The 25,587-nt window shown below is 48.1% G+C and overlaps 1 protein-coding gene across 2 annotated transcripts; it reads left to right on the forward strand.

The window, feature by feature from the left end:
- Window positions 1–1,457: 1,457 nt before the first annotated feature.
- Window positions 1,458–25,145, forward strand: TATDN2 (TatD DNase domain containing 2). Of its 2 annotated transcripts, none has more exons than XR_003518309.1 (8): window positions 1,458–2,084; window positions 2,199–2,606; window positions 10,172–10,663; window positions 15,833–16,735; window positions 20,611–20,738; window positions 22,233–22,416; window positions 22,610–22,707; window positions 22,831–22,967. XR_003518309.1 is itself a non-coding variant. In XM_027585543.2 (8 exons), the coding sequence occupies exons 2-7, from the start codon at window positions 2,205–2,207 to the stop codon at window positions 22,969–22,971; spliced, it is 2,250 nt and encodes a 749-aa protein (XP_027441344.1). In that variant the 5' UTR covers window positions 1,458–2,084; window positions 2,199–2,204; the 3' UTR covers window positions 22,972–22,999; window positions 23,181–25,145. The 2 variants fall into 2 exon arrangements, 1 of the variants encoding a protein (XP_027441344.1); XM_027585543.2 differs by lacking the exon at window positions 22,610–22,707 and adding an exon at window positions 23,181–25,145 and having other exon boundaries at window positions 22,831–22,999.
- Window positions 25,146–25,587: the final 442 nt, after the last annotated feature.

A 25,587-nucleotide genomic window follows, 5' to 3' on the forward strand; every position in this document is an offset into this window, starting at 1 on the left:
TTTCTGGCTTCAGCATGGGTATATGTTTTCACATCCTTTTTGGCCATTCTTCCTCAGTAATACTTTTGGATTACTTTAGTCTTTTTGCCTGGTATTCCTTTCTAAGGATATTCCATAATTTGTAGGACTAGCTTCCAATGCTAGATTTTGAGGTGGTTTTTCATTCTTGTAACTTCAAATGGTGCTGCCTTCCAAAGAGGTTGTACTAATTTACACTGAATCAGGTCTGGGAATGCATTTCCCCACATCCTCAGCTACAAAGAGTATTATCATGCTTTTTGATCGACAATTAAAAGGTAAAAATTTATAATTTTACTTGTATTTTTAAGTGACAAAGGTGGAGCCATTTTTGTAATTTGCATCTGTTCCTTGGTTCATTTGTGTTTCCATTTTATTTTTTTAAGGTTTTATTTTAATTCCAGTTAACATGTTTCCATTTTAATACCTAAGTATCCCATAAAGAAAGTTTCATCAGGTGCCTGGGTGGCTCAGTAGGTTAAGAGTCTGCCTTGCGCTCAGGTCATGATCTCAGGGTCCTGAGATCGAGCCCCACCCACATCAGGCTCCCTGCTCCCTATCCCTTTGCCGCTTCCCCCCTGCCCTCTTTCTTTCTGTTAAAGAAGTAAAATCTTAAAAAAAAGTTTTTACATAGTAAGGACATTAGTCCTTTGTCATGTGTTGCGAATATTTTACTAAGTTTGTAACTTGTCTTTCAACTTTGGTATTTTTTGCCTGGCAAAAATTTCACATTTTACATTTTTGTGTAGCCTTTTTTTCTTTTTTTAAATTTTTTAAAAAATGTTTTGTTTATTCATGAGAGTCAGAGAGAGAGAGAGAGAGAGAGGCAGAGGGAGAAGCAGGCTCCCAAGGAGCAGGGAAGCCCAATGCGGGACTCAATCCCAGGATCCCGGGATCACGACCCGAGCTGAAGGCAGACGCTTAACCATCTGAGCCACGCAGGCGCCCCTGTGTAGCCTTTTTTTCCTGTGGCTCCTAACTTCCGACTCTGCCACTTTCTGGGTGTGTCACTTGCTCTCTATGAGCCACAGTTTCCTGCTCTGCAAATGGGGTCAGGATGTTGGTGTGGGTTCGAGGTGAGGATAGGGATCTGAACCCGTCTGGCTAAGCGGCAAAACGCTGAGGAGCGGGGAGCGTCACTCTGGGAAGGTGGTCGGCCGACGCCCCCAACCCCACGGAAGGCTGGCTGGGGGAACTGCGGCCCTGCCTAGCTTCGCGCTCTTCTGGCCCACGTGAGTGGCTCCGCCTCGCCTTGCTTCCGACCAATGCCTCCAAGCCTCCTGGCCAACAGGCGAGCTCCGTCTTGCTCGGAGTCCCGCCCCTTGCCGATTCGAGCAATGGGCGCCCTCCGTTCTGCGCAAGGCCCGCCCCCGCCGCACGCCGGGCCGCGGGCCGCAGGGCTCGTTCCGGGAGGCGGGCGCGGCGGAGGCCGGTGTGGCCGGAGCTCGGGCGGAGGCCGAGCTCGGGCTGCAGGACTGGGGCGGGAGGCGAGCAGGCGGCCGGGGAGGGACGTTCGGGACGTGGGGGCGGCGGGGCCGACGTCTGGGCGGCGGCAGGGACGGAAGGGGCAGCCGCGCGAGCCGGAGGGTGTCCCGTGGCGGCCGAGCGCGGTACCGCCGGCTCCTGAGGGGCGCCTCGGCCCCTCGGGCCCGGGGCTGGTCGGCGGGGCCGCGGGAGCAGGGCGGGCTGCGCGCCGTGTCTGGCCCTGCCCTGCGGCCCGCCCTCGCCATTCCGGGCCTCTGGGCCAGGCGCCCGCCAAAGGCTGTGGGTCCGGTCGCCATGTGTGGACTCTAAAGCGCCTTGTAGTCTTTTGAAGCGCTTTGACATCCCCGAAGGGCTCTGTATTGCAAACTAAATCGAAGCGCTTTGTAATCCCGGAAGCGCTTTGACATCTCCCTAGGAGCCCTGTGCAAACTGAAGCGCTTGGTGATCGCGGAAGCACGTTGTGGGTTTGGAAACCAAACCGACGCCCTTAGTAAATCTCGGATCGTTTTGACTAAGGCGAAGCGCGTTGGCATCTCCGAAACCTTGAGAACTGTGATGGGCAGTGGAAAGAAGGGGGAAAGGTCAGTGAGGCCCCTGACTCTGACCTTCTGGCTTGCCCTCCCCCAGGGGACCCAGGGTGGCGGGAGTCTGAAGAGGGCTGGTGTTGGAATCCAGGCCCCCTCTTTACCTTGCAGGTGCCCATGGCGTCGGAGCGGCGCAAGGTCAAGTACCAGTGGAGCAGCACTTCGGAAGGGTGTCCCCGCAAGCGCAGCTGCCTCCGGGAGCCCAGTGATGTGGCCCCCTCCAGCCGGCCAGCTCCTAGCTCTGCGTCGCGTTCAGGAGGGACCAGCAGCCCCAAGCGTCTGAAAGTCCAGAAGGAGGACGATGTGGCCTGCACGCCGAGGTTGCCCCGGGGCTCATCCTGCCGCAGAAATTCCTCCTCCTCGCATTCTTCCGGCGCAGGTGTGGGCGGGGCTGCCGCCAAAGGCTGCCTGATTCGGAGCACACGGGGATTCCTCTCGTCAGAGGGATCCCCGCTTCGCCCTGTCAACCCCTCTCCAGGAGAAATGGCTTCTCTAGAGGAGGAAGCCTGCAGCCTTAAGGTAGGTGGCTGCGACGCCTTGGGATCGGTGAAGCCCCTTCCACGTGGCTTGAGCTGTTGGTGGAAGGAGACTAAAAAGGGTCGTGTCCTTCAAGATCTTTGGGGTCTTCCCAGAGGTCTGCTTATCACAAACCCGGGGGACCAAGGGGGGTGGCCTACAGTGCCATAGAGAGGTAGTTTTCAAACTTGGCAGCACTTTAACACTACTTGGGAGGTTTGTGCCTGCTTCTCATTCCCATTTAATTGGGCGGGGTGTGGCCGGCGTTTCTAGATTTGTAAATGCTCCTCCAGTAAATTGTACTGTGCAGCCAGCCGGGCGGGAGGATAACTGCAGTAGAAGGTGCATTGCCTGCTCAAGAGACACAGACCTATTTATTTCAGTTGTAAATTTAAGGAATTGTGCCCTTGTACTTTGAACTTCTCTGAGTCACAGAACTGAGAATAAGAATTTGGTTCTTGGTGTAGCTTTTTACTGAAGTTACAGTTTCTAGCACCTTGGGGTTTTGCTTGGTGGGTAGGGTAGAGTTTGTTTTGGAGCTTAAACATTTAGTTCCCCTTTGGGAACATGCAGGAGGGTTTCTCAGAGGAGGTACATTTCCTCCACTGTTTCGTTTTATATGAACTTAAAAAAGGATAAAATTTTCCTGGTGAGGGAAAGTTGAACATGAGTCTGTGAGAAATAGAAGCAAGTGCAATTCATCTCTCATAGTTGGCTGTTTCCCTGGTGAGAGAGTACTAGCTAACGTTGCTGGCCCAAGTGTGAGCTTCATCCCCTTTTTCAGTCATATTTTGAACAAATACTTATTGAGGGCCTAGATCATCCCAGGAAAGTTCTAGTTGCTTGGGATTCTCCAGTAACAAAACAGATCACTGCCCTCTTAGTTTGTATTCCGGGTTTAGAGCTCTGGGCCTTAAGAGGTGAGGAGTTTTGTATGTGGAAGGGTGGAGGGAAAGTCTTAGTTGGGTGACATGGGCTGCCTTCAGATAAAGCGATCTTACAAAAGCAGTGAAAAAAGGCACTAAGGAACGTGTCTCTAAACTTCTGCGTGGTTAAATTATGTGGAGCTGAGAAACTAGGCTGTCCTTGGCTGTTTATCCTGGGGAACTCTTAGGTGAAGTGCTCCAAGTGTCCTCACCGTGGACCTCGCAGAACTCTTTATGGCACATGGGTGTGTTTTTTTTTTTCCCAAAGATTTTATTTATTTATTTTAGAGAGAGCACGATCGGGATGCGGGGCAGAGGGAGAATCAGACTCCTTGCAGAGCAGGGAGCCCAACGTGGGCCTCAATCCCCGGACCCTGGCATCATGACCTGAGCTGAAGGCAGATACTTAACCGATTGAGCCACCCAGGCGCCCCTTGATTTTTTTTTTAATAGTGATTTCAAAAGCTTTGTCTTTAGCATAAAAATACATATTGAATATGACTCAAAGGTAAATCAAGTAAATATGGGGCTTTGCCCATACAATTTAATCTTGTCATTAACCCTTCTTGATAGTTTTTCACTTGATTTGGGCACAGCATGAAATAATCTCAATTGATTACATTTGACTTCAGTGACAATTAGAGGTAGAATGAAGCCTTCCAAGAAGGGCAGGAATCTGCCTACTCTTCCAGGTGTACTGCATCCCTGGCTCAGGAACCAAGATTTGAAGGACTAGCCTTTAATCCAGGTGGGTCTAATTCTGTCTTGGGCCCATCTTTATCTTATTTGGGCCTAAGGGGTGTTTTTTGCCAAAATCAATTTAAATGGTTAAGCATGGAGCAATGAGTAGTCTAGTCCTGTGTCAGAAGTTGTGGGGTTAGTGCCTTGCTTTTAGTCAGTAAGCTCTTGAGGGTTACTGGGTGTCAAGTACTATGTTGGATTGTGGAGCCATGAGACTGCTTCTAGGAGAACACATCCTGGTGGGCGGGCTTGAGAAGTCACAAGACTGCCTCATGATGTGGTGTGTGGAGCATAAGAGCCCAGAATGGAGACTAGAGAGCTAGGTAGGGGGCCGATTGCAACTGGGCTTTAGTAGCCAAGGGAATTTGGATTTTACTCCAAGCCATTAAAGAGTCATGTAGAGTTCTATACACAGGGAAGGCAGATGTGCATTTTTGAAAGATCACTCATATTGAGTGAGGATAGAATATGGGGATGTTGATATTATTAATTCAAATTGTCCCTCTCTAGCACTGCTAAGGGCTCTGCCCTGTAGTGTTTGTTAGTTTGAAAACAAGGTACAGTACTTGACTCATCTTGATGAATTACGAAATGCCTTTCTTATCTTTTTCTCAGTCTGCACCTCTTCCCTTCATACTCTGCAGTCATGTCCAGCTTGTTTTTCTAGTAAGTCCTGAGTCCTGTCAGCAAGCACAGCCCAGTGGCACTCACAAAAATAGCACGTTCTCCCCCTTGGTCCTTCTAAGGTCCCCTCATTCCTACTTTTACCCACCTATCTACCTGTTCTTCTGCATTTGCTCTGTAAATTTTGAGGGGTAAACGCTTGGCTTTGTGTGTGGGTCCCCCATTATCTGTCTCCTCCCCAGCCTCAGCACAGAGGTCTCAGCCAGGTCACAGAATATTCAGAGGGGAATGTTCTGGCTTTGGTAACAATGCCACAGACTGGGTAGCTTATAAATAACATAAATTTATTTCTTACAGTTTTGGAGGCTGGAAGTCTGCGATCAGGGGGCCAGCATGGTCAAGTGAGGGCCCTTTTCTGGTTTGTAGATTTCTCTTCTGTCCTCACATGGCAGAAGGGGGGCAGGGGAGCTCTCTTGGGGACTTTTAGATAGGAGCACTAGTCACATTCATGAGGGCTTCATGTTCATGACCTAATCACTTCCCAAAGGACCTAATACCACCTTCTTGGGGTTAGATTTCAACATACGAGTTTTGGGGGAACCCATTCAGAGGATAGCTAGACTGGGCAATTTAGATTCACTAGAGATTGCTGCTGGCCAGCCTCTTACTGTTTGTTCCTTATTTCCTCTAGGACAATTGTTTGAGCGGTTTTCTCAAATTCTAATGGTAGCTGATGATCTTCGTTTCTTCTGTAGAAAAAGATTAAATTTGTCTGTTGTGAGCACCTTTCACCTACCTTATATTATTAGTCTTTAGTATGACCTCCTTCATTCCTACATTCACTGTAGGGAAGAAACACTGGAAGGGAAAATTGGAGCATTTATGATGTGATAGACTTCCATCAAATAGAATTCTCAATGTTTGAGCCATAAGCCCTCACATAATCCTGAGAGTCTTATGAAATAGGCAGTATTATCTTTACGTGTCAGTTAACAAATATTTACATATTGGTTAACAAATATTTGAATACCTAGTATGTGTAGGCGCTGGGAAAGGAGACTCAGAAATGTTAAGTAACTTGACCAAGGCCATCTAGCTTCTATGTGGCAAAGCTGTGCTATCCCAGATCAGTGGGACTTCAAAGCCTGCATTCTTAGCACTGTGGCCCTCTGAGCCCCTGTTCTGCCCCAGACTAGTGTTAGTGTGAGGGGTGGAGAGACGAAGAGGGCAAGATCCTCCCCCTTGAGGAGCTCTCTGGTGGTACAGGGTGGTACAGGCCCAGACACAAGAAGCCATTGTGTATCTTTGCTCTCGAATGACAGAGCTTTCCTGTGTGATCCTGGTTCGTGCGTCTTCACCCCGCAGATGTCCGGTGCTTGGGTGGAAGTCCATGCTAGGAGTTAGAGGTGCGAAGAGGAAGGCAGTGGTTGAGGCACTGAGAAGTCCTTCATCACAGAGCATTGTGTGGAATGCTGTAACAGGGGCATTTGAAGTACCAAGGGTCAGAGGAATGAGTGACTAATGTTGAGAAAGTCCTCACAGAAGAGGTGCTGTTAGAGTTCTGACAGACAGGGAGGAGGAGAGGACGTTTCAGGCAGCGGAACAATGTGTGTCCAGAAAGTGTCAGGAAATGCTGCTGGTCTGAAGCACTTGGGAGCTGCCTGGTTCCTGAAGGTCCTCACTTCCCTTTTCTCCAGCCGCCCCTCTTCATTCCCGGGCACCTGGGTGTATGGACAAAGGTGGGAGAGGACGCTGGGAAGGAAGCTTGGGGTCCAGCCTGTGAACGGCTTCTGATGTCAGGCTCAGGAGTTGGGGAAGTTTCCTGTGGGCAAATGCAGAAGCACTGAAGGGTTTTAGCAGAGGTGTGGTGTTGGCAGATTCTAGAGCTCCTCTGGCACACTGCGGAGAAAAGATGGGACGGAGTAGGCAGGGAGCTGGGTACAAACTATTGAAATCATGCAGGCTGGCAGCGCCAAGCGCTGCAATAGCATCTCCACTGAGTCTTTGCCTCCTGCCTTCAGAGGCGCATAATTCACTAAGCAGCAGTGCCAGGAAAACGAAATCTCTCCTGTTTGAAGCCAGGTGGTTTGTCTCTTCTCTTGAACTTAAGACCTCGTCTTTACCTTTATAGCCTCCTCTCCACTTCTGAAGATCTTGGGTGACCTGGATCCATTTCAGGTCCTCATGGTCTTTGACATCACAGTCTTTGCTACTGTTGCTCAATTTTCGTATTTTCGCTATTCTTCCTTGGTTTCCAGGATATTGGGGGGAGCTTGAGTTTGCCTCCTGGTTCTGCCACTTACACGCCATGTGGCAGTTCCCCTCTCTCTACAAGAGGGATGACAGCCATGGCAGCTCTGGGAATTATAAGGCCACATGAAAACATAAGGTATGGGAGTGCCTGGGTGGCTCAGTTGGTTAAGCATCTGCCTTCAGCTCAGGTCATGATCCCAGCGTCCTGAGATGGAGCCCCATGTCTGGGTCCCTGCTCAGCGGGGAGTCTGCTTTTCCCTCCCTCCCTCCCTCCCTCCCTCCCTCCCTCCCTCCCTCCCTCCCTCCCTCCCTCCCTCCCTCCATCTCTCTCTCTCTCTGTCAAATAAGTAAAATCTTTAAAAAAAAAAAAAAAGAAAATGTATGTTATTCTAATTCTAACCCTTTTTTCTCCGACAGGTACAGTCCTGGTCTTCACTACCAGGGTTGGCAAACCCGTGGTCCATAGGCTGAATGTGGCCCCCTAGGTCCTCAAAGTATTAGTATTTTGGAGATTTCACATTAAAAATATATGCCTCCGGTCCACACCTCTACCTTGAACTGGAGACTTGAGTGACCCTCTTCTGCTTCCCCACTTTCTAGTCCCTTTTCCTATGTTCTTTTTCTCTCTGGCACTTTTCACTCTCCAACATATGTTGCCTTTCTTCTGGTTTTCCTTTCCCCTCACTACCTAGAATAGAAGGTCCAGGAAGCAGGTATTTTTGTATGTTTCATTGGATGCTAAACCCACAGATTCAGAATAGTGCCTGCTGGTGTATAGTAAGTGCTCCACAAAACATTGCTGGCTGAATGGAAAAGTGAATTCAGTTTGGCATTTCTTGTTTTATCTGAAAAACTGGAATCCATAACTCTGGGTCTATACTTGGAAGCAGCAGCAGTTGATTTGAAGTGAGGAGCTGTGACCCTTCAGAAGGTGCAGGGGCTCCTCCGTTTGTTGTCGACCTTGTCTTCCCATGTTCTCTACCCGGCCTGGGGCAGGGGTGGGAGGGCAAGGAGAGGGGTAGCTGGTCCCACAGGCAGAGGTGGAGAAGTCAAAGGGGCTTGGGGCCTTAAAGGATGAATAGGAGTTTATCAGGTGTAAAATGAGACTGAGGCAAGGGTGTCACAAGCAAAGGGAATTAGGTTTGCCCATGACGGTACAATGGGGATGCCTGAGGATGGCAGGTGGTTGGCAGTAGTGAGAGAAGCAGGCCAGGGGGAAGCAGGCTGAGACGTTGTGGCTGTGTCCCATAGGGTGTGCCCAGGGAATCTTCAGGGTTTTTTTTTTTTTTTTTTTTAAGATTTTTATTTATTTTTTGACAGCGAGAGAGGGAACACAAGCAGGGGGAGTGGGAGAGGGAGAAGCAGGCTCTCCACCGAGCAGGGAGCCCGATGTGGGTCTCGATCCCAGGACCCCGGGATCATGACCTGAGCCGAAGGCAGACGCTCAACGACTGAGCCACCCAGGCGCCCCTTCAAGTTTGTTTTTAATGTTTATTAGATTTTCTTCATAGGGAAAGGTATTTAAAAAAGAGGCTTATCATCTCCTTTCCCGGATAATCCCTGTAGACATTTTTTTTTTTTAAAGATTTTATTTATTTTTATTCATGAGAGAGAGAGAGAGGCAGAGGGAGAAGCAGGCTCCCAAGGAGCAGGGAGCCCAATGCGGGACTCGATCCCAGGACCCCGGGATCATGACCTGAGCCGAAGGCAGACGCTTAACCATCTGAGCCACCCAGGCACCCCCTGTAGACATTTTTTTAAAAAAGTCCACCATGTTAGAAAATTGAGAGAGGTTCAAAATGTAAGGTAAAAGCTACCTTTCCTGTCCATCTCATCAAAATTAGTAGCTGCCAACAATTTGAGTACTTCTGGTAAAAAATACTATGCCATACTACTGTCTAGATTTACATATTTCAAAAGGCTTTTTTAAAAACAAAGATAGTATGTACTTCTTGGAAAAAATTCAAATTATATGAGAAGTCTATAAAATAAGAGCATAAGCCCCTTTGTGTAACCACTCCCTTATTGATGGACATCTCTTGGAGTAGACTACTTTTCTTCGGTAGAGAAAAAAGATCAGCAAGCTTAGTGTGGAGTTCTTTCTCTGTATATTTGAGAGGGATTTAATACAAATGAATTTGAAGTGCAAGTTGTAGGGACTGTAGAAGGCCTTGGGATAATGGTCAATCTGGGTCATAGCTGGGGAAGTTTGAACTTAACTGCTTTCGAGATGATTCTAGGGATAGATTTGTGGAGCATTCTTACCCCAGGCTGGGAGTGGATTGGATCTGAGTTTCACAGTAAATTAACATTGAAAACAAATAGTCTAGTTCCTGGAATGAGTAAGTGCTCAGGGGAAGGAGGGATGGGGCTGAGACTTAACCTGTGTTTATGAGGAGATGATTAGGAGTCGGGGAGTAGTTACAGTCTCTGGACTGACCCTCGTGCATTCTCTGGGAGACCAGACACCTCCGGCACCGAGGTTTCGATTTGGGGGAAGGGGTTGGCAGAGAACTTCAATAAGGCCTGCACTCTGCTCTCAGGACTTGGGAGATTGGAGTCTGCTCCTCCCTGGGCCCTTGGGTCTTCTGGACTCTTAGATGTGGGATTGTGTTAGCTGGTTTCTAGAGACCCTTTTAGTGCTGAAGTTTTGAGCTGCTCTTTTGCTTGTGTGTGTGCTCAAGTGTGTGGTAGTCCTTGGCCTCAGGGAGCTTACAGTTTAGTGTTACTAGACTGTTCATTTCTCCGTTCATTCCTGCCTGCTGCAGTGTTGAGGGTATTACCTGATGAGCATGAGAAAGTGAATAATAAAATGGCAGCAATTCAGGCCCTTCTACAGTGGCACTTCTCAGTGGGGTGGGATGGAATCCTCTGGGAGAGAATCTTCATCTTAGCCACCATCACCTTCCCTGCGATTGGTGCAGCCGCCACTGATTTATAATTTGCTGAGTGCTTCCTATACATAATCGCCCTTTGGATAACCCTTTCACGAACTGAGATTTTTTTTTTCCTCCCCGCTTCCAGGTTGATTCAAAAGATAGTTCTCGTAACTCCACAAACTCTGAATTTGCATCTGAAGCGGAGGGTCAAAATGATACAAATGAGGAACCAAACAAGGTGCAAAAAAGGAAGAGGGATCGATTTCGAGACCAGGGCTCTACGGTGATCTACCTGAAGGCTATCCAGGGCATCCTGGGAAAGTCGATGCCAAAAAGGAAGGGAGAGGCTGCCGCGAGGGCAACACCGAACAAAGGAGAGCGTCCCAGCTGTGGAGAAGGGCCAGCCAGGAGTGTCACTGTGTCTCCTCAGAAAGGGAAAGAGTCAGCCCCGGAGGTGAAAGCAGAGGACGAAAAGGCTGTGCCAGAGAGGAGCAGTTTCTGCAACAGGAGAGTGGTGATAGACCCTCAGGAGAAACCCAGCGAGGAGACAGCTGGTGACCGAAGGACAGTCATTGACAAACGTTCTCCAGCCCTCGAGTTTTTGGATGACTCTGACTCTCATTTAGAAAGCCAGAAGGTGAGTAGAGCTTATACTAAGCGTGGAGTTTTTAGTTCTCTTGACGATAAGTATTTGGTCTTTCTAGTTTGATCCTGAGTGTTACTCACTAAAAGCAGCACGTTACTTACCAAGGACTCCAGGACCAACTGATGGTTCTTTTCTAAAATACCGTTCCGAGTTACTAAGAAATCTCAATTCAGTGCTGTCTCTCTCTTTTTTTTTTTTTAAATTTAGAATTTATATGTTGCTTAGGATATGCATTTGCCTGCCCTAACAAAGGCCAAAGGCTTAAAGAAAATAGAAGTTTGGCTTGAGGAGGATGGCTGCACGGTGTCAGGGACCCTGGTGCCATCTGTCTTGATGCTCTTCTGCATCAGCCTAATCTCTGTCTGTGGTCTGAGTGGCTGCTCTGATAGGACCCTGAGGATGTTACCTTGACATTCCAGGCGGTAGAAAGAGGAAAAGAGAAGAGGAAAGTACACTTCCTGCCTTTTAAGAGCTTGACTCAGAAGTCCACATCATTTTTGCTTTTAGCTATTGACAATCTAGAAACCTGGCCAACACCTAGCTGCAAGGGAGTCTGGAACATTAACTTTCATCTGGGAGACTTATACCCAAATCACTCTTACTGCTCTTGAAGGAAAGAACGGTATTGGAGGGAAAATAGCAATTTTTAACATAGTTTATAACTGGGGGGGAAGGCATTCCTCTGTTGTAGCCATCTCTGCTTGTATTTACTTATGGCTCTTAGTGGCAGCTCCTTGAATCTCTTCAGCTCTTTCTTCTAGTACTTACCTCCATATTTCTAAGTAATCTTGCACTGTGTATTGATTTTCCAGTCGTAGACCTCTGTGGACTGCCTACTTAGAAGGTGGGAATTCAGTTCTCCACACTAACTTTGGCAGCACCATACCCACGAGCCTGGGACTTCTCCTTTTAGCAGCTCCCTGTGTTGTTGTCATACAGTTTTTGGCTACCAATGGTACGGTAGGTGAGCACTGAGTGTTGGGATCAGACAATTTGGGTTCCCACCTGAACTGTGATGATGAGAAAGCTACTTAACCTCTTTGGGCCCCAGTTTCTTCTGTGTAAAAAGTCACAGTTCTTGAAATCTTACTATGGTTAAACAAATAGAGGGATCAGCACACTTATTCTGTAAAGGGCCAGATAATATTGTAGGCTTTGTTGCCTCTGTTGTAACTATTCAGCTGGGCTGTAGTGGCATGAAAACAGAGACTTAAGTGAACGGGCCTGACGGGGTTCCAGTGAGATTTTGTTTACACCAGTAGACAGTGTGTTGGATTTGGCTTGTGGGCCTCAGTTTGCTGAACCCTGAACGATACATGAAAACACTTGGCTCGGTGCCTAAGTGTATAGTAGGACTTCAGTAAATGTAAGTTTAAAATTTACCATATTGGTGAGAATGTAAGGCAATCATGAACATAGGTAATGTCCCATTTTCTCAAAAAGAAAATCCAAGGGCTGCCTGGGTGGCTCAGTTAAGCATCTGCCTTCGGCTTGGGTCATGATCCCTCTGCCTGCCATTTCCCCTGCTTGTGCACTCACACTCTCTCTCTCTGACAAATAAATAAAATCTTAAAAAAAAAAAAAAAAGAGAAAATCCAAAAACCTTTTCTTGGCCATCTTGACCATATAAGCCTTTCAAGGACTTAGATGACATAATTGTAAGTCTGTTTATGGTATGTATTTCTAGTGACACATGCATTTTTGGATTCATAATTTTCCCCACTCCGCCATTTTTCCCACTCTCACATTTCATTAAATAAATTTACTGAAACTTCACATGTCTTTGACATGGTCTTTGTTGTCCCTGGGGTTCCCTTTTGAGTCATGTAGCATGATTTCCTGAACTTCCCTGATAATAAGAATGAGAGAATCTGACTCAGGTCTGAGGTGGGATGTGGGAATCTGTGTTTTTACACAAGTACCCTTGGAAGACAGAGAAATTTGGGAAGCAACCAGAGGACGTCATCTACCCTTTCTTCTGATTTGGAATTTTAACTTTTTATTATAGAAAATTTAAAACACTTAGGAAAATTATCCATACACCTGTCAACTCATCTTCAACAATGAATTTACTGCTCATCTTGTCTTACCTTTTTTTCTCTCCACAAATTTTTTTGTTGTTGTTAATAAAGTAAGCTCCATACCCGACATGGGGCTTGAACTCACCACCCTGAGATGATGAGTCACATGTTCTGTGGACTGAGTCAGCCAGGTTCCCCTCTCCACAATTTATTTGGAAGCAAATCCCAATTACTGTATCATTTCATCCATAAATACTTCATTGTGAATCTTCCAAGAGGTACAGTGATCTTTAGAAAAAAACAAGCATAATTACAATTTTGTAACCAATATTTGTTTCCTTTTGGAGTATAGGTAGCTGTATGGAAGGTTAGTATAGACAGTAGAAACAAAAAATGTTTTATTAGACCACACACACCCCCCACACACCCCCACATGCCCCCCCCACGTCCCCCCACACACCCCCCACACACGCCCCACACCCCCACACTCTCCCACACCCCCCACACACACCACACACACCCCACACCCCCCACACACACACCCCCCACACACCCCACACACACCACACACCCCACACACAACACACCCACACACCACACACCCCCCACACACCCCACACACACCCCACACACCCCACACACCCCCCACACCCACCCCACACCACACACACACACACACACACACACACACACACACACACACACACCACACACACATGCACACACACACACACACACACACAATCCTTAACATCAATGGTCCAGTCATTGATTAAATAATCCTGTTTGTTTCATGATATTTTTAATTTGTTTAAAACAGTTATCCAAATAAGAGCCGTATGTGGCAATTTCTAAATATCTCAAGTCTCTTAGTCCCTGTAGATTCTCATTCCCTCCCATTGTGGTGTAATTTTTCTGTTGTAAAAATAGGACATTTGTCTTGTAGTTTTCTGCAGCCAAGATTGTGCTGATGAGATATAGCACTTTTTGAATCCATGTATAATTCTGTCCCTGGAAATTTATGCCCAGTTGCCAATAGCTGTTCCTGTCACACTCAGGCACTTTGTGGTTCATTTTTTTCTGGAAGTGTATTTTGGGATTGTTACCATGTAGCAACTTCCAGTTATTTTTCAGGTTACTTTTTGAGTAATATTCTCATGGTTCGAAAATAAAAAATAAAAGCTATTTAGTGAAAAGTAGCTTTCCAGGGGCGCCTGGGTGGCTCAGTTGGTTAAGCAACTGCCTTCGGCTCAGGTCATGGTCCTGGAGTTCCGGGATCGGGTCCCGTGTCGGGCTCCCTGCTCAGTGGGGAGTCTGCTTCTCCCTCTGACCCTCCCTCCTCTCATGTGCTCTCTCTCTCTCCCTCATTCTCTCAAATAAATAAATAAAATATTTAAAAAAAAAAAAAAAAAAAGAAAAGTAGCTTTCCAGCCTGGTCCTTTGTTACCTTATTCCTCCACCTGGATACCACTTTGTAAGTTTCTCAAGTATTTTTCCAGTGTCTCCTTATGTGTAACCACTTAGCCATATTGCTTTTTTTTTTAAGTGAATTTTTCATTATATGAATTGTATTTGCTTATACAAATATTTTTAGGAAAAGAGCTTTGTAAGGCCTGTTGCTCAAGCCATCTGGTCCCTGTGGGTATAGATGGTTTCATTAACCAAAAGAAACCAGGGCCCTTAAACAGTCTTCTTTGCATGAGTTGAGATCCCTGTTTTTACTGTATTTCTCAAACCTGATTTGCATGCAAGTGACATGGGGACTTAAATACAGAGTCCTTGGGACCTGTTGAATCACAGTATCACAGATGAGGGTGGGGTAGCTTTAAAAAGCCCTCAGTTCTGATGTGAAGCTAAATTCAGGAGCCATTGCCCCATTTATTCTACAAATTAAATCATCATTTATAAGCACAGTATGCTAGGCACTGTTGTAGATGTCTGGGAGACACGAGTGAAGAAAATAAAAATTCCTGCCCTTGAAAACTTCTGTTCTAGCAGGACTAAATTGATTTAATGTAATGTATAGCTGGTCGATGCATTTACTGTTGCCAGGCAGTGGCTTAAACTAAATGTTTTATTTTGCTCTCAATTTTGTGAGTGAGGAATTCAGAAAGGTCTAGACAGGGCAGGTCTTGCTTGGGGGTTGGGGTGGTGTACTCTCATGCTTCTGACACTCCAGTAGCCTGGCAGGAAGGGCAAGATGCTCACTCACGTGGCCGGCAGTTGAAGCTGGCACCTATAGGTGACCTCTTGAGAATGTGGTGGGCGTCAGGGTGGTCTGGCCTCTTCCCTGGTGGTTGGCTTCCCTGTGAGGAACAAGCTGACAGAACCAGGGGGAAGCCACGAGGCTGTTCGGACTGCTGCTGTGTTCTGCTGGCTACACGCAAGTCACTAGATTGGCCCAGGTTCAAGGGGAGGGGAAGGCTCACAACCCCACCTCTCAATGGGGAGTAATGTAAAGCGAATTTGCAGACACATTTTAAACCCACCATGACTATGTGGTTTTGCATTTGGAATGTTAGAGACATGGTAGAGTTGAGGTATGTTGGGTGCTGCTCTTCTCTAAAATTCCCAGTACACAGTGTATTCTAGAGAGAGCAGTTTTTCTCCAAAGGGATCATTCAGAAAGGGAGTACAGGTATGACATCCCCTGTAAGGATGATACTCTTTTTTTTTTTTTTTCCCCAAGATTTATTTATTTACTTTAGAAAGAGTGAGAAGAGTGCATGTGTGTGGCAGGGAGGGGCAGAGGCAGAGGGAGAGAGAATCTCAGGCAGACTCCCCACTGAGCCCGGAGCATGACATAGGGCTCGATCCCACGACCCTGAGGTCATGACCTGCCGAAATCAAGAGTTGGCCGCTCAACTGACTGAGCCACCCCCAGGCTCCCCTAAGGTTGGTATTCTAAGACTTTGGTCACAAGTTTATTCCCTGAACCTCATACGACTGCTTATAGCTGTAATCTGGCTCACATTCTAGAAATTAGGAAGCCAGGCAACAAAGTAAGCTAATGAGCCAATGCAAAGCCTTCACCATGGCCAGAAAAGCAAGGCGGAGTTTATGTTCTTCTGATGACTTGAGCATGAGAGGCCGTCTTCACACAGGAGGGCTCACCCATCATTTGTTTTCTTTTCTGCAGCCTAAAGAAAGGGAGGTGGTGATAGAGCACACCTCTTCAGGAAGTGACTGGTCTGACGTGGATGAGGTCTCCACAGTCAGATTCTCTCAGGAGGAGCCCAGCTCGCTGAAATTCTCCACAGTTCTGGAGCCTTCTGCCTTCCCCACTGACTATGTCATGTACCCGCCTCATTTGTACAGTAGCCCGTGGTGTGACTACGCCAGCTATTGGACCAGCAGCCCCAAGCCTCCTGGTTATCCGGCTGTGGGCGGTGGCGGCGGTGGCGGCGGTGGCGGCAGTGACCCGCTGCAGGCAGGGAGGGGCAGCCGGGGCCTCCTGAGTGATTATTCCCCTGACTCTACAGTGAGCTCCCAGAACACCTCCAGAGACCAGGAGGTGACCGAGGAAGGCAGATCCCAGAACGCTCGTTTATTTCGTTTCTCCAGAAGCTCAGAAGAAGAAGAGGTGAAGGAGAAAAGAGCACTCCAGGAGGAGGCGCCGCCCCGTCCCTGCGGAGGGCACGCATCTAGCTCCCTGCCAAGGGACCATCGGGAGTCAGGCCTAGAGGAGGGTTTCATTGATACCCACTGTCACTTGGACATGCTGTATTCCAAGTTGTCTTTCAAAGGTTCCTTTACCAAGTTCAGAAAAATTTATAGCAGCTCCTTCCCTAAGGAGTTTCAGGGCTGCATCTCCGACTTCTGTGATCCTCGGACACTGACAGATTGCCTGTGGGAGGAGCTGTTGAAAGAGGATCTGGTCTGGGGAGCCTTTGGCTGTCATCCTCATTTTGCACGTTACTACAGTGAGAGTCAAGAGAGAAATCTTTTGCAAGCATTAAGGCACCCCAAGGCTGTGGCATTTGGGGAAATGGGCTTGGATTACTCGTACAAGTGCACCACGCCTGTCCCGGAACAGCACAAGGTAATGCGGCTCTCCTTAGTTGGCTCACGGTTTCAATTCCTCTCTCAGTTGTTGAACCTAACAATAAAGGTTTCTCTACTTTCAGATCTAGAGAATTTAGAACCCTTAAAAATATAATTGCTCTTGTCCAGACCATCGAGATGTCACTTGTCAAATGCTTCACCAACTATTTCTTTATTATGTAGGAGAGGGGGATAGTTCCTCGTCTGTGACATCTTATGGCTAATGATACAGATGGCAAGACATCTGTTTTCCTTCCTTCTTGGGAAACAACCAGTTGTACGTTTGTTTAATTAAACTGTATTTTTTATTCTGGTTTTAAAGTTAAGTGTGCCCATAGAATATTTGGAAAATATAAAACTGTAATGAAGAGAATGTCCCATCCCACCAGAGATGGCAACTACTATTTTTTGAGCATGGACATTTGGCATGGAAGGGTGGTTCCAGCATTTCAGTGGAAGTTTCTGATTTGGGAAGGAGCAGGATGAGGAGAACGACCCTCCCACCCTGTCACTGCTCACACTGCCAGGTTGCCTTTGTTCTAGAATTTGTCGCGTGCAGTCTTCTGCTGATGCCTGGTGTGCTGGGTCTGTGTGCCTAGTATGCTCCAGGCCTTCGTGAGGTGGTGTGTGGATGCCCACCTGGGCAGACAGAATTTGGCAAGCTGGCTTTCCCTTTGGTGCTGTCCCCAGCCCAGTTGGGTCAACCTCTGCTGTACACTGATGCTGGGCCCCACTGCTCCTGGCATCTGTGGTTAATTGTGAATTAAGAGAGGGGAATCTTCTAGAGGCAAAAATTTCTTAATTTTCCCTTGACCAAAGAGAAAATTCAGAGAATGTGTGATACTCTTCTGACAAAGCAGAAGACTCTAGATCTTTATACACCTTTAGGAGATGGAGATTCCAATTTGCATACAGTTGTCCATGGCAACCAATAGGCACACAAGGCTTTTTTTTTTTTAAAGATTTTATTTATTTACTTGACAGAGACACAGCGACAGAGGGAACACAAGCAGGGCAGTGGGAGAGGGAGAAGCAGGCTTCCTGCCGAGAGGGGAGCCCGATGCGGGGCTCGATCCCAGGACCCTGGGACCATGACCTGAGCCGAAGGCAGACGCTTAACGACTGAGCCACCCAGGCGCCCCACTAGGCACGCAAGGCTTAACAGTTGATTTAAATAAGAAACAATTTCAGGTGTTCAGATGCTTCGGAATCTTCGGATCTCATTTATTTTATTTTTAAATATATTTTTATTTATTAGAGTGTGAGAGAGAGAGCATGAACGGGGGAAGTGTAGAGGGATAGGGAGAAGGAGACTCCCTGCTGAGCAGGGAGCCCAATGCCAGCTGATCCCAGGACTCTGGGATCATGACCTGAGCCGAAGACAGACGCTTAACAGACTGAGCCACCCAGGCGCCCCCAGAAGGATCTCAAGATGAGTTCTCTAGGACCTGTTGAGGTTACTAAATTTGGAACAGGATGATTTTGACTTGATATACTTTCAGACAGGTAGGTGGGATTTTATTTGTGTGAATGTTTCCAGTTTTCTACTTTATCTAATGAGTTTGTAGTGTAAATAGTGTTTCTGTTCAGAATTAGGTACACATTCACACAACCTCTTGCCTGTCCAGAGTTCCCTTTCAGTACTAATATTAGGAAGCTTGAGTTTCTGGCTTGAGGTGGTCATTTATTGTCAGAAGTGAATGGAAAAATAGCTAAATTTGAAGACCTAGTGAACAGATTTTTAAGAAAGAAAAATATTTAGTATTCAACTTTCCTGGCTTGTTTCTCTGGCTCAAGGCAGGTGTGGTATGGAAAGAAGGACAGTTGAGAAATGGATGCACTGAGGCCACTGGCAGGAGGAATGGCCTTGTATTTAACTGTATAGATGGGTGTTTATGGAATGCCTGCCGTGTGCCAGGAAATGTGCTGAGTATTTCACCGTAACTTTTTCCTTGATTAAATTATTATGGTATCAGAACTTCATATAGAGGCACATAGGGCACACCGCACCACAGACTGAATTGGAAGTTATCACAGAGGGTGGTGAATAAAATCTTGTGGCTCTCCCCTGGCTTGGTGAGATAGGACTCAGGACTGGAAAAGGGGGATTCAGAGGAAAGAAATTGCTGGCAGCGGGAGGGCAGAACTCCCTGTAGAGGATGGAGGATAAGATATTTCTGTAGAACACTAAAGACTCCCAGGATGCACGTTGGGCTCCTTGCTCAGCAGGGGGCCTGCTTCTCCCTCTGCCTGCCACTCCCCCTGCTTGTGCATTCTCTCTCTCTGACAGATAAATAAATAAAATCTTAAAAAGAGAAAAAAAATGGAATCTCTGGCAGCCTCCTGCCTCTGTAGGGGTCTGTGGAGGGCAGGTGTGCTAGGAGGGGATCCAGCCAGCTGTAGATACTGGAACTAGCCCAGCCTTAAAGCCTCTACCAAGCATTCTAAGATTTTGGTGTCAGTGGTCTTTTTCTTTCTTTTGAAAACACAGGTTAAACAAGAATGACAGAATTGTTACTGGCTCAGTGTCACTCTTTGGAGAAGAGGTAGCACAAGCGTCAGACTTGAAAATGCCATTCTCAAGTGAATATCACAGGGCTCGAAGTACCGGCAGTATTTTATTTGATGTTAAAAATGCAAACATGGATTATATTCCACAGTTGAAAACTGCTCATGGAAACATGAAGTTTAAGATGAGGTCATTTGTTTATAATGAATTAATACTGTGTTCTTCTAAAGCTGGACTTGTTAGAGGAAAGAAGTCCTAGCCCCCCCTTTTTAAAAAAATTATTTTTATTCATTTTTTTTAAGATTTTGTTTATTTGACAGAGAGAGAGTGGGAGCAGGAACACAAGCAGGGGGAGTGGGAGAGGGAGAAGCAGGCCTCCCGCCGAGCAGGGAGCCTGATGTGGGGCTCAATCCCAGGACCCCGGGATCATGACCTGAGCCGAAGGCAGACGCTCAAGGACTGAGCCACCAGGGTGCCTTCCTAGCCCTTTTTTCATTTAAGTTACAATATGTGTATTTTACTAGTGACTTGCCTTTTTTTTTTTTTTTTTTTTTTTAAGAAAAAAAAGGGTTAGGGGCGCCTTGCTGGCTCAGTCAGTAGAGTATGCGACTCTTGATCTTGGGGTTTTGAGTTCAAGTCCCATGTAGGGTGTAGAGATTACTTAAAAATAAAATCTTACAAAAAAAGAAGAAAGTTAAAAAATGGAAGGTAGTATACCAGTAGGTATTCACCTAGAAGGGTATCTGATTTTGGTTGAGTAAAGAAAGTAAGTTGGAGAAAATATGTAATTTCCATTCTTTCAAGTATTTGAGCACCTTCTGAGACCCCGGTATTGTGCGAATGTGTGTGTGAGTGTGTGTGTGCGTGTGTGCTCAGGCACACACACAACTCTTTGGAAAATGTGTGGAAGGTGATTACTTCTTGGGAGTAGGAGTAGAGGTGGGGACAGTGAGGGGAAGGACATGTAAGTCGAACTTTATGTTCCTGAGCCCTGCCCTGAAACCCCACATAGGCATGGCGTAGTGGTTGCCATGTGCAGTGCCTGGGTTCAGGTTTGAATTGTGGTGCTCCAGCTTACCAGCTGCAGATTACTTGACCTCTCTTGGAGCCTCTTTTTCTTGACTGCGTGGTGGGCTAATAGCAGTAACCTATCTTGGGGCACTTGTAAGGGTCATGTTAATAATACACCAGAAGTGCTCTGAGCACTACCTGTAGTAAGCATCCCATAAGTGTGGGCTATTATTATAATACATTATATAGTCTGCAGAATTGGAGACAGTGGGGGTGCCTGTTGGCCTGGGTGTTGTGGGGCTGTAACAGACTTCTGACGTGGCTCTAACAGGTGTCCCCTTGCCTTCTCCCAGGTGTTTGAGAGACAGCTGCAGTTGGCCGTGTCTCTGAAGAAGCCCTTGGTGATCCACTGCCGAGAAGCTGACGAAGATCTACTGAACATCATGAAAAGATTTGTGCCCTCAGACTACAAGATCCATAGGTTAGAAGGCCGGAGCTCCGGTGGGCAAATGAGACGAACACTTCCTTCTGTGTAGGACATTAGTTGGAAAAAGGAAAACCCAGTGAGGAGAAGATGATAGTATTCAGTCTTTGTGATATAGTATCTTCTCTAAAGATTAAGTATTAGGTTGAACCATATGAAATTTCTGATTTTGGCCATTTTTTACTTACAAAATGGCAATTTCATATGGTTTGAGCTAATATCCTAAATCGCCGGTGAGCAAGAAGGGGACTTTCGTGACCCTCATCCCTGGTGGCAGGCTAACATGAAGTCTGAGCACTCCGAAATGAGGGCTCTTGATCTGGGGAGAGGCCACTGTGTTGTGACTTAGCGCGCAGATATCATTCCAGGGCACCCACAAAGAAATTCTTTGCTTTTCTGAATTTGAAATTTCATTTTCCCCCAAGAAAATTCAGTATGTGTTTAATCTTAATTGTATCTAGGGGCTCTTAAGTTCAGTGTGGTAAACTCTTGATCTCCTACTGTGTGCCTGTCATGGTGTTGGCTCAGGGCCCCCGGGAGCAGCTGTGGGAGGCAGACGAGTCATCTGGTGCAGAGCCCAGGGCCGAGGTGGGCATAAGGTGCTGTGGGAGCCAGAAGAGGGGCCATTAGCTTAGCTTTGCTGGAGAGGGGCCAGGAGGTGATGCCTGGGCTGGCTTTTTCAAGATGGGTGAGATGGGTTAACTGAAAAAAAACAGAGTCTAGGACCCAAATCAGGTGTTGATGGGCAGCAGAAGGCAGTGGACTATCAGGCCAGACTGCTGCCTTTCAGGTGCCCAAGCAGAGAGCATGACCTCTCTGACTGGTAGCACACACCAGAGATGAGATACAATCCCTTGGCTCTTCAGGGTGGGTTGGTTGGTTTCTCATGGCTTTGTCTTGGGATGGCTTTGAAGGAAATCTCATGGGGGCAGGTAAACCTGGGCTAAGATGGCTCAATGAAGTGTTGTGGCTGGGAGGAAGCCGTGAATTTTCAGATTGGTTAATAATATGTTGTGTACTAAGAACATGAGTAGTTACCAAACTCAGAGAAGATTCCCCTGTAGTCCCACTCCCTAATATCTTCCCTTTTTTGTTTCCTTCCAGTCCATTTGACTGCAGAAACATAATTTTTACCTATTGTAATTGTGATCTTGGAGGGACCACAGGCTTTAATTCTGCTTCTGTTGTGTTATAAGTGTACTCTGGCCCTATATTGTTCTCTGGTCCCTGTGGGGATCACTTGAAGTGGCTGTATAGGATTTGGCGCTCTGATGGGTTGACTGCTGAGCTTCAGTCACCAAGAGTCACCTTGGGTCTTACTGTGTTGGAACCAGCTCTTGTCTGGTTCCTGTGGAGTCCTTCCCTTGGGTGTAGCCTTTGTGTTTCTGGAAATGTGCCCACAGAAGAGAATTTGAGAGGGGAGTTGGGGGCTGTTGCAGAGGGTGCTGTGAGAGGGGCCCTGACCTGGAAACCCTCCCCTCCCCCCACCAGGCACTGCTTCACCGGCAGCTACCCGGTCATCGAACCCTTGCTGAAGCACTTCCCCAACATGTCTGTGGGCTTCACGGCCGTCCTGACTTACTCCTCGGCCTGGGAGGCACGGGATGCTCTGAAGCAGATCCCGCTGGAGAGAATCATCGTGGAAACGGACGCTCCCTACTTCCTGCCCCGACAGGTAGGGGTGTCATCAGGCTGAGTTGAAGTGGGGGTGGGGGGAGGGGGCCGGTCACCTTTGCAAGGTTGGCAGGGCCAGAGCCCCAGTGACTTCCAGGTCTCACCCTTGGCTGTGTAGACGTCTCCTTGTTGTGGCTCTGCAGAACCAAAAGTCTAGGGGGCTGAGAAGCTGAAGGGTAACCACTCTCTTCCAGGCAGTGCAAAGCCCTACCCTGTAGAGGGTAGTCCAAGGAAGCGTGGGACCCTGCTCACCCAGAGCCCCCCATGACTAGGACTCTCCCTGCACCTGCAGGTAAAGGGGTCTCTACAGGGCAGCCCCAAAGAGGTCCTTGCTGGGGAAGGGCAGGGAGGGGGATCTGTGTCAAGGCTGTGCGCAGAAGGCACAGTGATGTTCTGAATGCTTGATGTCTTCCAGGTTCCCAAAAGCCTCTGCCAGTACGCCCACCCAGGCCTGGCCTTGCATACAGTTCGAGAGATTGCGAGGGTCAAAGATCAGCCGCTCGCCCACACCTTGGCCACCCTGCGTGAGAACACCAGCCGCCTCTACAATCTTTAAGCAGAGTGGGTGTGGTCAGGAGAAAAAGGTCAGACTAGAAAAAGGTCATAAAAATCGCATTATACGTTTTTATAAAAATCAGGACAAAAATAGGTTTCTCTGCGTTTTCTTACTGTAGAGAATGTGAACATAGAGTGAGCATTAAGCCTGATCTGTCTTGAGTGAACTTGGTTTGGGACCTTCTTCCTTTTCTCTTCCCACCCCTCCAGGACAACCAGTGGCCTGACGGAAGATGGGCCCCGGGTCAGGAGGTGCCTGGAGAGCCTACTGGAACAGAGGAAAGCAGGACGGGATGTTTGCCTACGGGGAGCTGGCCGGTGGGGTGGGGTGCGGCGGAGCAGGGCGCCGGGGAAGGCTTGCCCCCGGGGCAGTCGGTGGAGGAGAGACAGGCCGAAGGGAGGGCGCCGCACGTCTGCCGGCCCCGATCCCCGCGCTCTGCAGCCCGCGGTTTTGAGCAGTCTTCACAGATGCCCTCCCCCGCGTCTGAGCACATGTGGGTGTGTAACTCGGCTCCTGGTGGTTCTCGGTTCTAAAAATGAACTCCCGAGTGGGAAACCTCCTCTGGGGGACGTTGGCTGGAGCCCTGTCTCGGAGGGTTCTGGTCCTGCCGCTGCAAAGTCCTCCCCCACCTTCCCGGGACGAGTCTTCAGTTCGGCTGCCCCACTGACACGTTGGCTCCGCTGGGGCATGGGAAGAAGACCACGGCTGCTGGCCTTGCTGGTTCCACTACCAGTGGCATGGAGGGGCTGGGGAGTCCTGGCCGATGGGGATGGGACAGACTGGGGGACTTGAGGAAGAGGGCCCCAGACAAGGGATTTCTGCTTACCGGTGACCCCAGGGCTGCAGCTCGCTTGTGTTAGACTGAGAATGGTCCAGTTTGCAGCAGATGCGACCTCCTACTCTGCTGTCAGGGGGCTCCCAGCTGCCCGTTGGTCCATTTTTGCCCCATTCCCCTGGAGTACTGGACCAAGAATACTTCTGCCATGTGACAGCCCCCCCTGTGTGCCCCAACCAGGTTGAGAGGTAAACCAATTTAATTCTTCAAAACTCTGCCGGGGCTGCTCAGCCCCGGTCTCTGGCCTGTGCAGAGCAAGCAGGCCCGGTGTCTGCCTTCCAGTCCCCTCCCGGGGCTCTCCCTTGCCTTGGCCTTGTCCGTGTCCTTTCTCCGTGTTGGAAGTGAGAGGCTCTCCTTTGACTCTTGAGCAGTCGGGTCATCAAGTTCTAAGCTCTGTTCTGTTCCCTGCTGGTGTATCTGTTACAGGCCCTGGAAGGTTATGGTCGGGGGTTAAGTGTGAGGACACTCTGCACTTTGTCCAAAAGGATCCTTTACCCAGAGCTCCCACAGTGAGACAGGACACCCTGAGTCCCTTGTCTGTTTCTTGGAGGCCAGAGGCTTAAATCGTAAGACCCCATCCCTTAATGATGGATTTCTCTAGGTGTTTTCAGAAGGTGCATTTGAGCCTTGTAAGCGAAAAGGGAACGGACTCAATATTTCCTAGCTGGTATTTCCGTCTTGTCCCGGTACACCCGTCACTGGCCTGGGAAGTAGGCCCTGATTCATGTTCGACCTTCCACGGGTCAGCTGTGGGTTGTCTGTGCCTCCCATTTGCCGGTGTGGGGAGTCGGGGGCTTGTTCTCCTGCTTGGAGGAATCGGAGGACTGAGTGTTTCAGAGTGCTTTATCGTCACCCCAATGAACTGCAGCCTGTCCATCCCCCTCACCACGAGCCCTGGATGTCAGTACTGCCCACACCGGCAGCGGATGGGCCTGCGCTGGAGGGTTCGGGGGGAGGACTGAGTGGATGTCCCCGAGCCTGTGTGGCCTCCCTGCCAAGGTAAAGCACAAGGTGCTATATACTTTCACCTCTAGGATTTAAGATGGTCATTTCTGTGTGTCACACAGTGAAACATGACTTGTGTGGGTGCGAAAGCCGGTGGGCATTGTTTTTGATTTGAGTTTTGGCTGGCTGACGTGATTGTGTTTGCTGTGCTGCCAGAATGCCTCTGTGTCTCCCCCACCCCTGCCCCTTTTGGCCATCTCTTTCTGAAAATAAAGTGATTGGTCTTCAGCCAGCTCCTGTGCTCTCTGTGTTTGGTCACATTTCTCAGAGTGGTGACAACAAGTTGTAACCTGAGAATCATTGTACCCTGAGAATCCAAAGGTCTGGAGAAATTCTTGAGCGTACATATGTGTGTCTGCAAAATTAAAGTGGTAATAATACATGGTACCTTCTTACAAGTTCGGCCGCCCTTGAGCATTAACCCATTTCATTGCCTGGGAACTCGGGAGTAAGTACATAGGTCTTTTCTTTCCTCTTCCTCCCTCCCCCCGCCCCCCACTGCACTGCGGTGGGAAAAATGTGCACACAAGGGTGGTATTGACTGAATCCCTTGTCTTCGAGGGGGGGCTCTGGACCGTGAGCTCCTCTGACACCTCTGGGCAAACTTGGGGGAAGCCCCGGGTCACTACTTGAGGTCAGTCCTCTCATTTTGTGCTAAGGTATTAATGAATACTGGTGCACAAGCTGGAAGTAAACCTGGGAAAAGGAAGGCTGTGTTCCAAGAATGCTAAAGAAATCCGAAACCAGTGTCGATATGTCATCAAGACCCCATCATT

This window comes from Zalophus californianus, chromosome 1 (assembly GCF_009762305.2).
Source record: "Zalophus californianus isolate mZalCal1 chromosome 1, mZalCal1.pri.v2, whole genome shotgun sequence".
NCBI lineage: Eukaryota > Metazoa > Chordata > Mammalia > Carnivora > Otariidae > Zalophus > Zalophus californianus.

Bases quoted from the DNA above. Each gene is read 5' to 3' on its own strand.
- TATDN2 (XM_027585543.2), top strand. From the start codon at position 2,205: ATGGCGTCGGAGCGGCGCAAGGTCAAGTACCAGTGGAGCAGCACTTCG. The intron at 20,739-22,232 runs GTTAGAAGGCCG...TCCCCCCACCAG, and splicing joins TCAGACTACAAGATCCATAG to GCACTGCTTCACCGGCAGCT. The intron at 22,417-22,830 runs GTAGGGGTGTCA...GATGTCTTCCAG, and splicing joins CCTACTTCCTGCCCCGACAG to GTTCCCAAAAGCCTCTGCCA.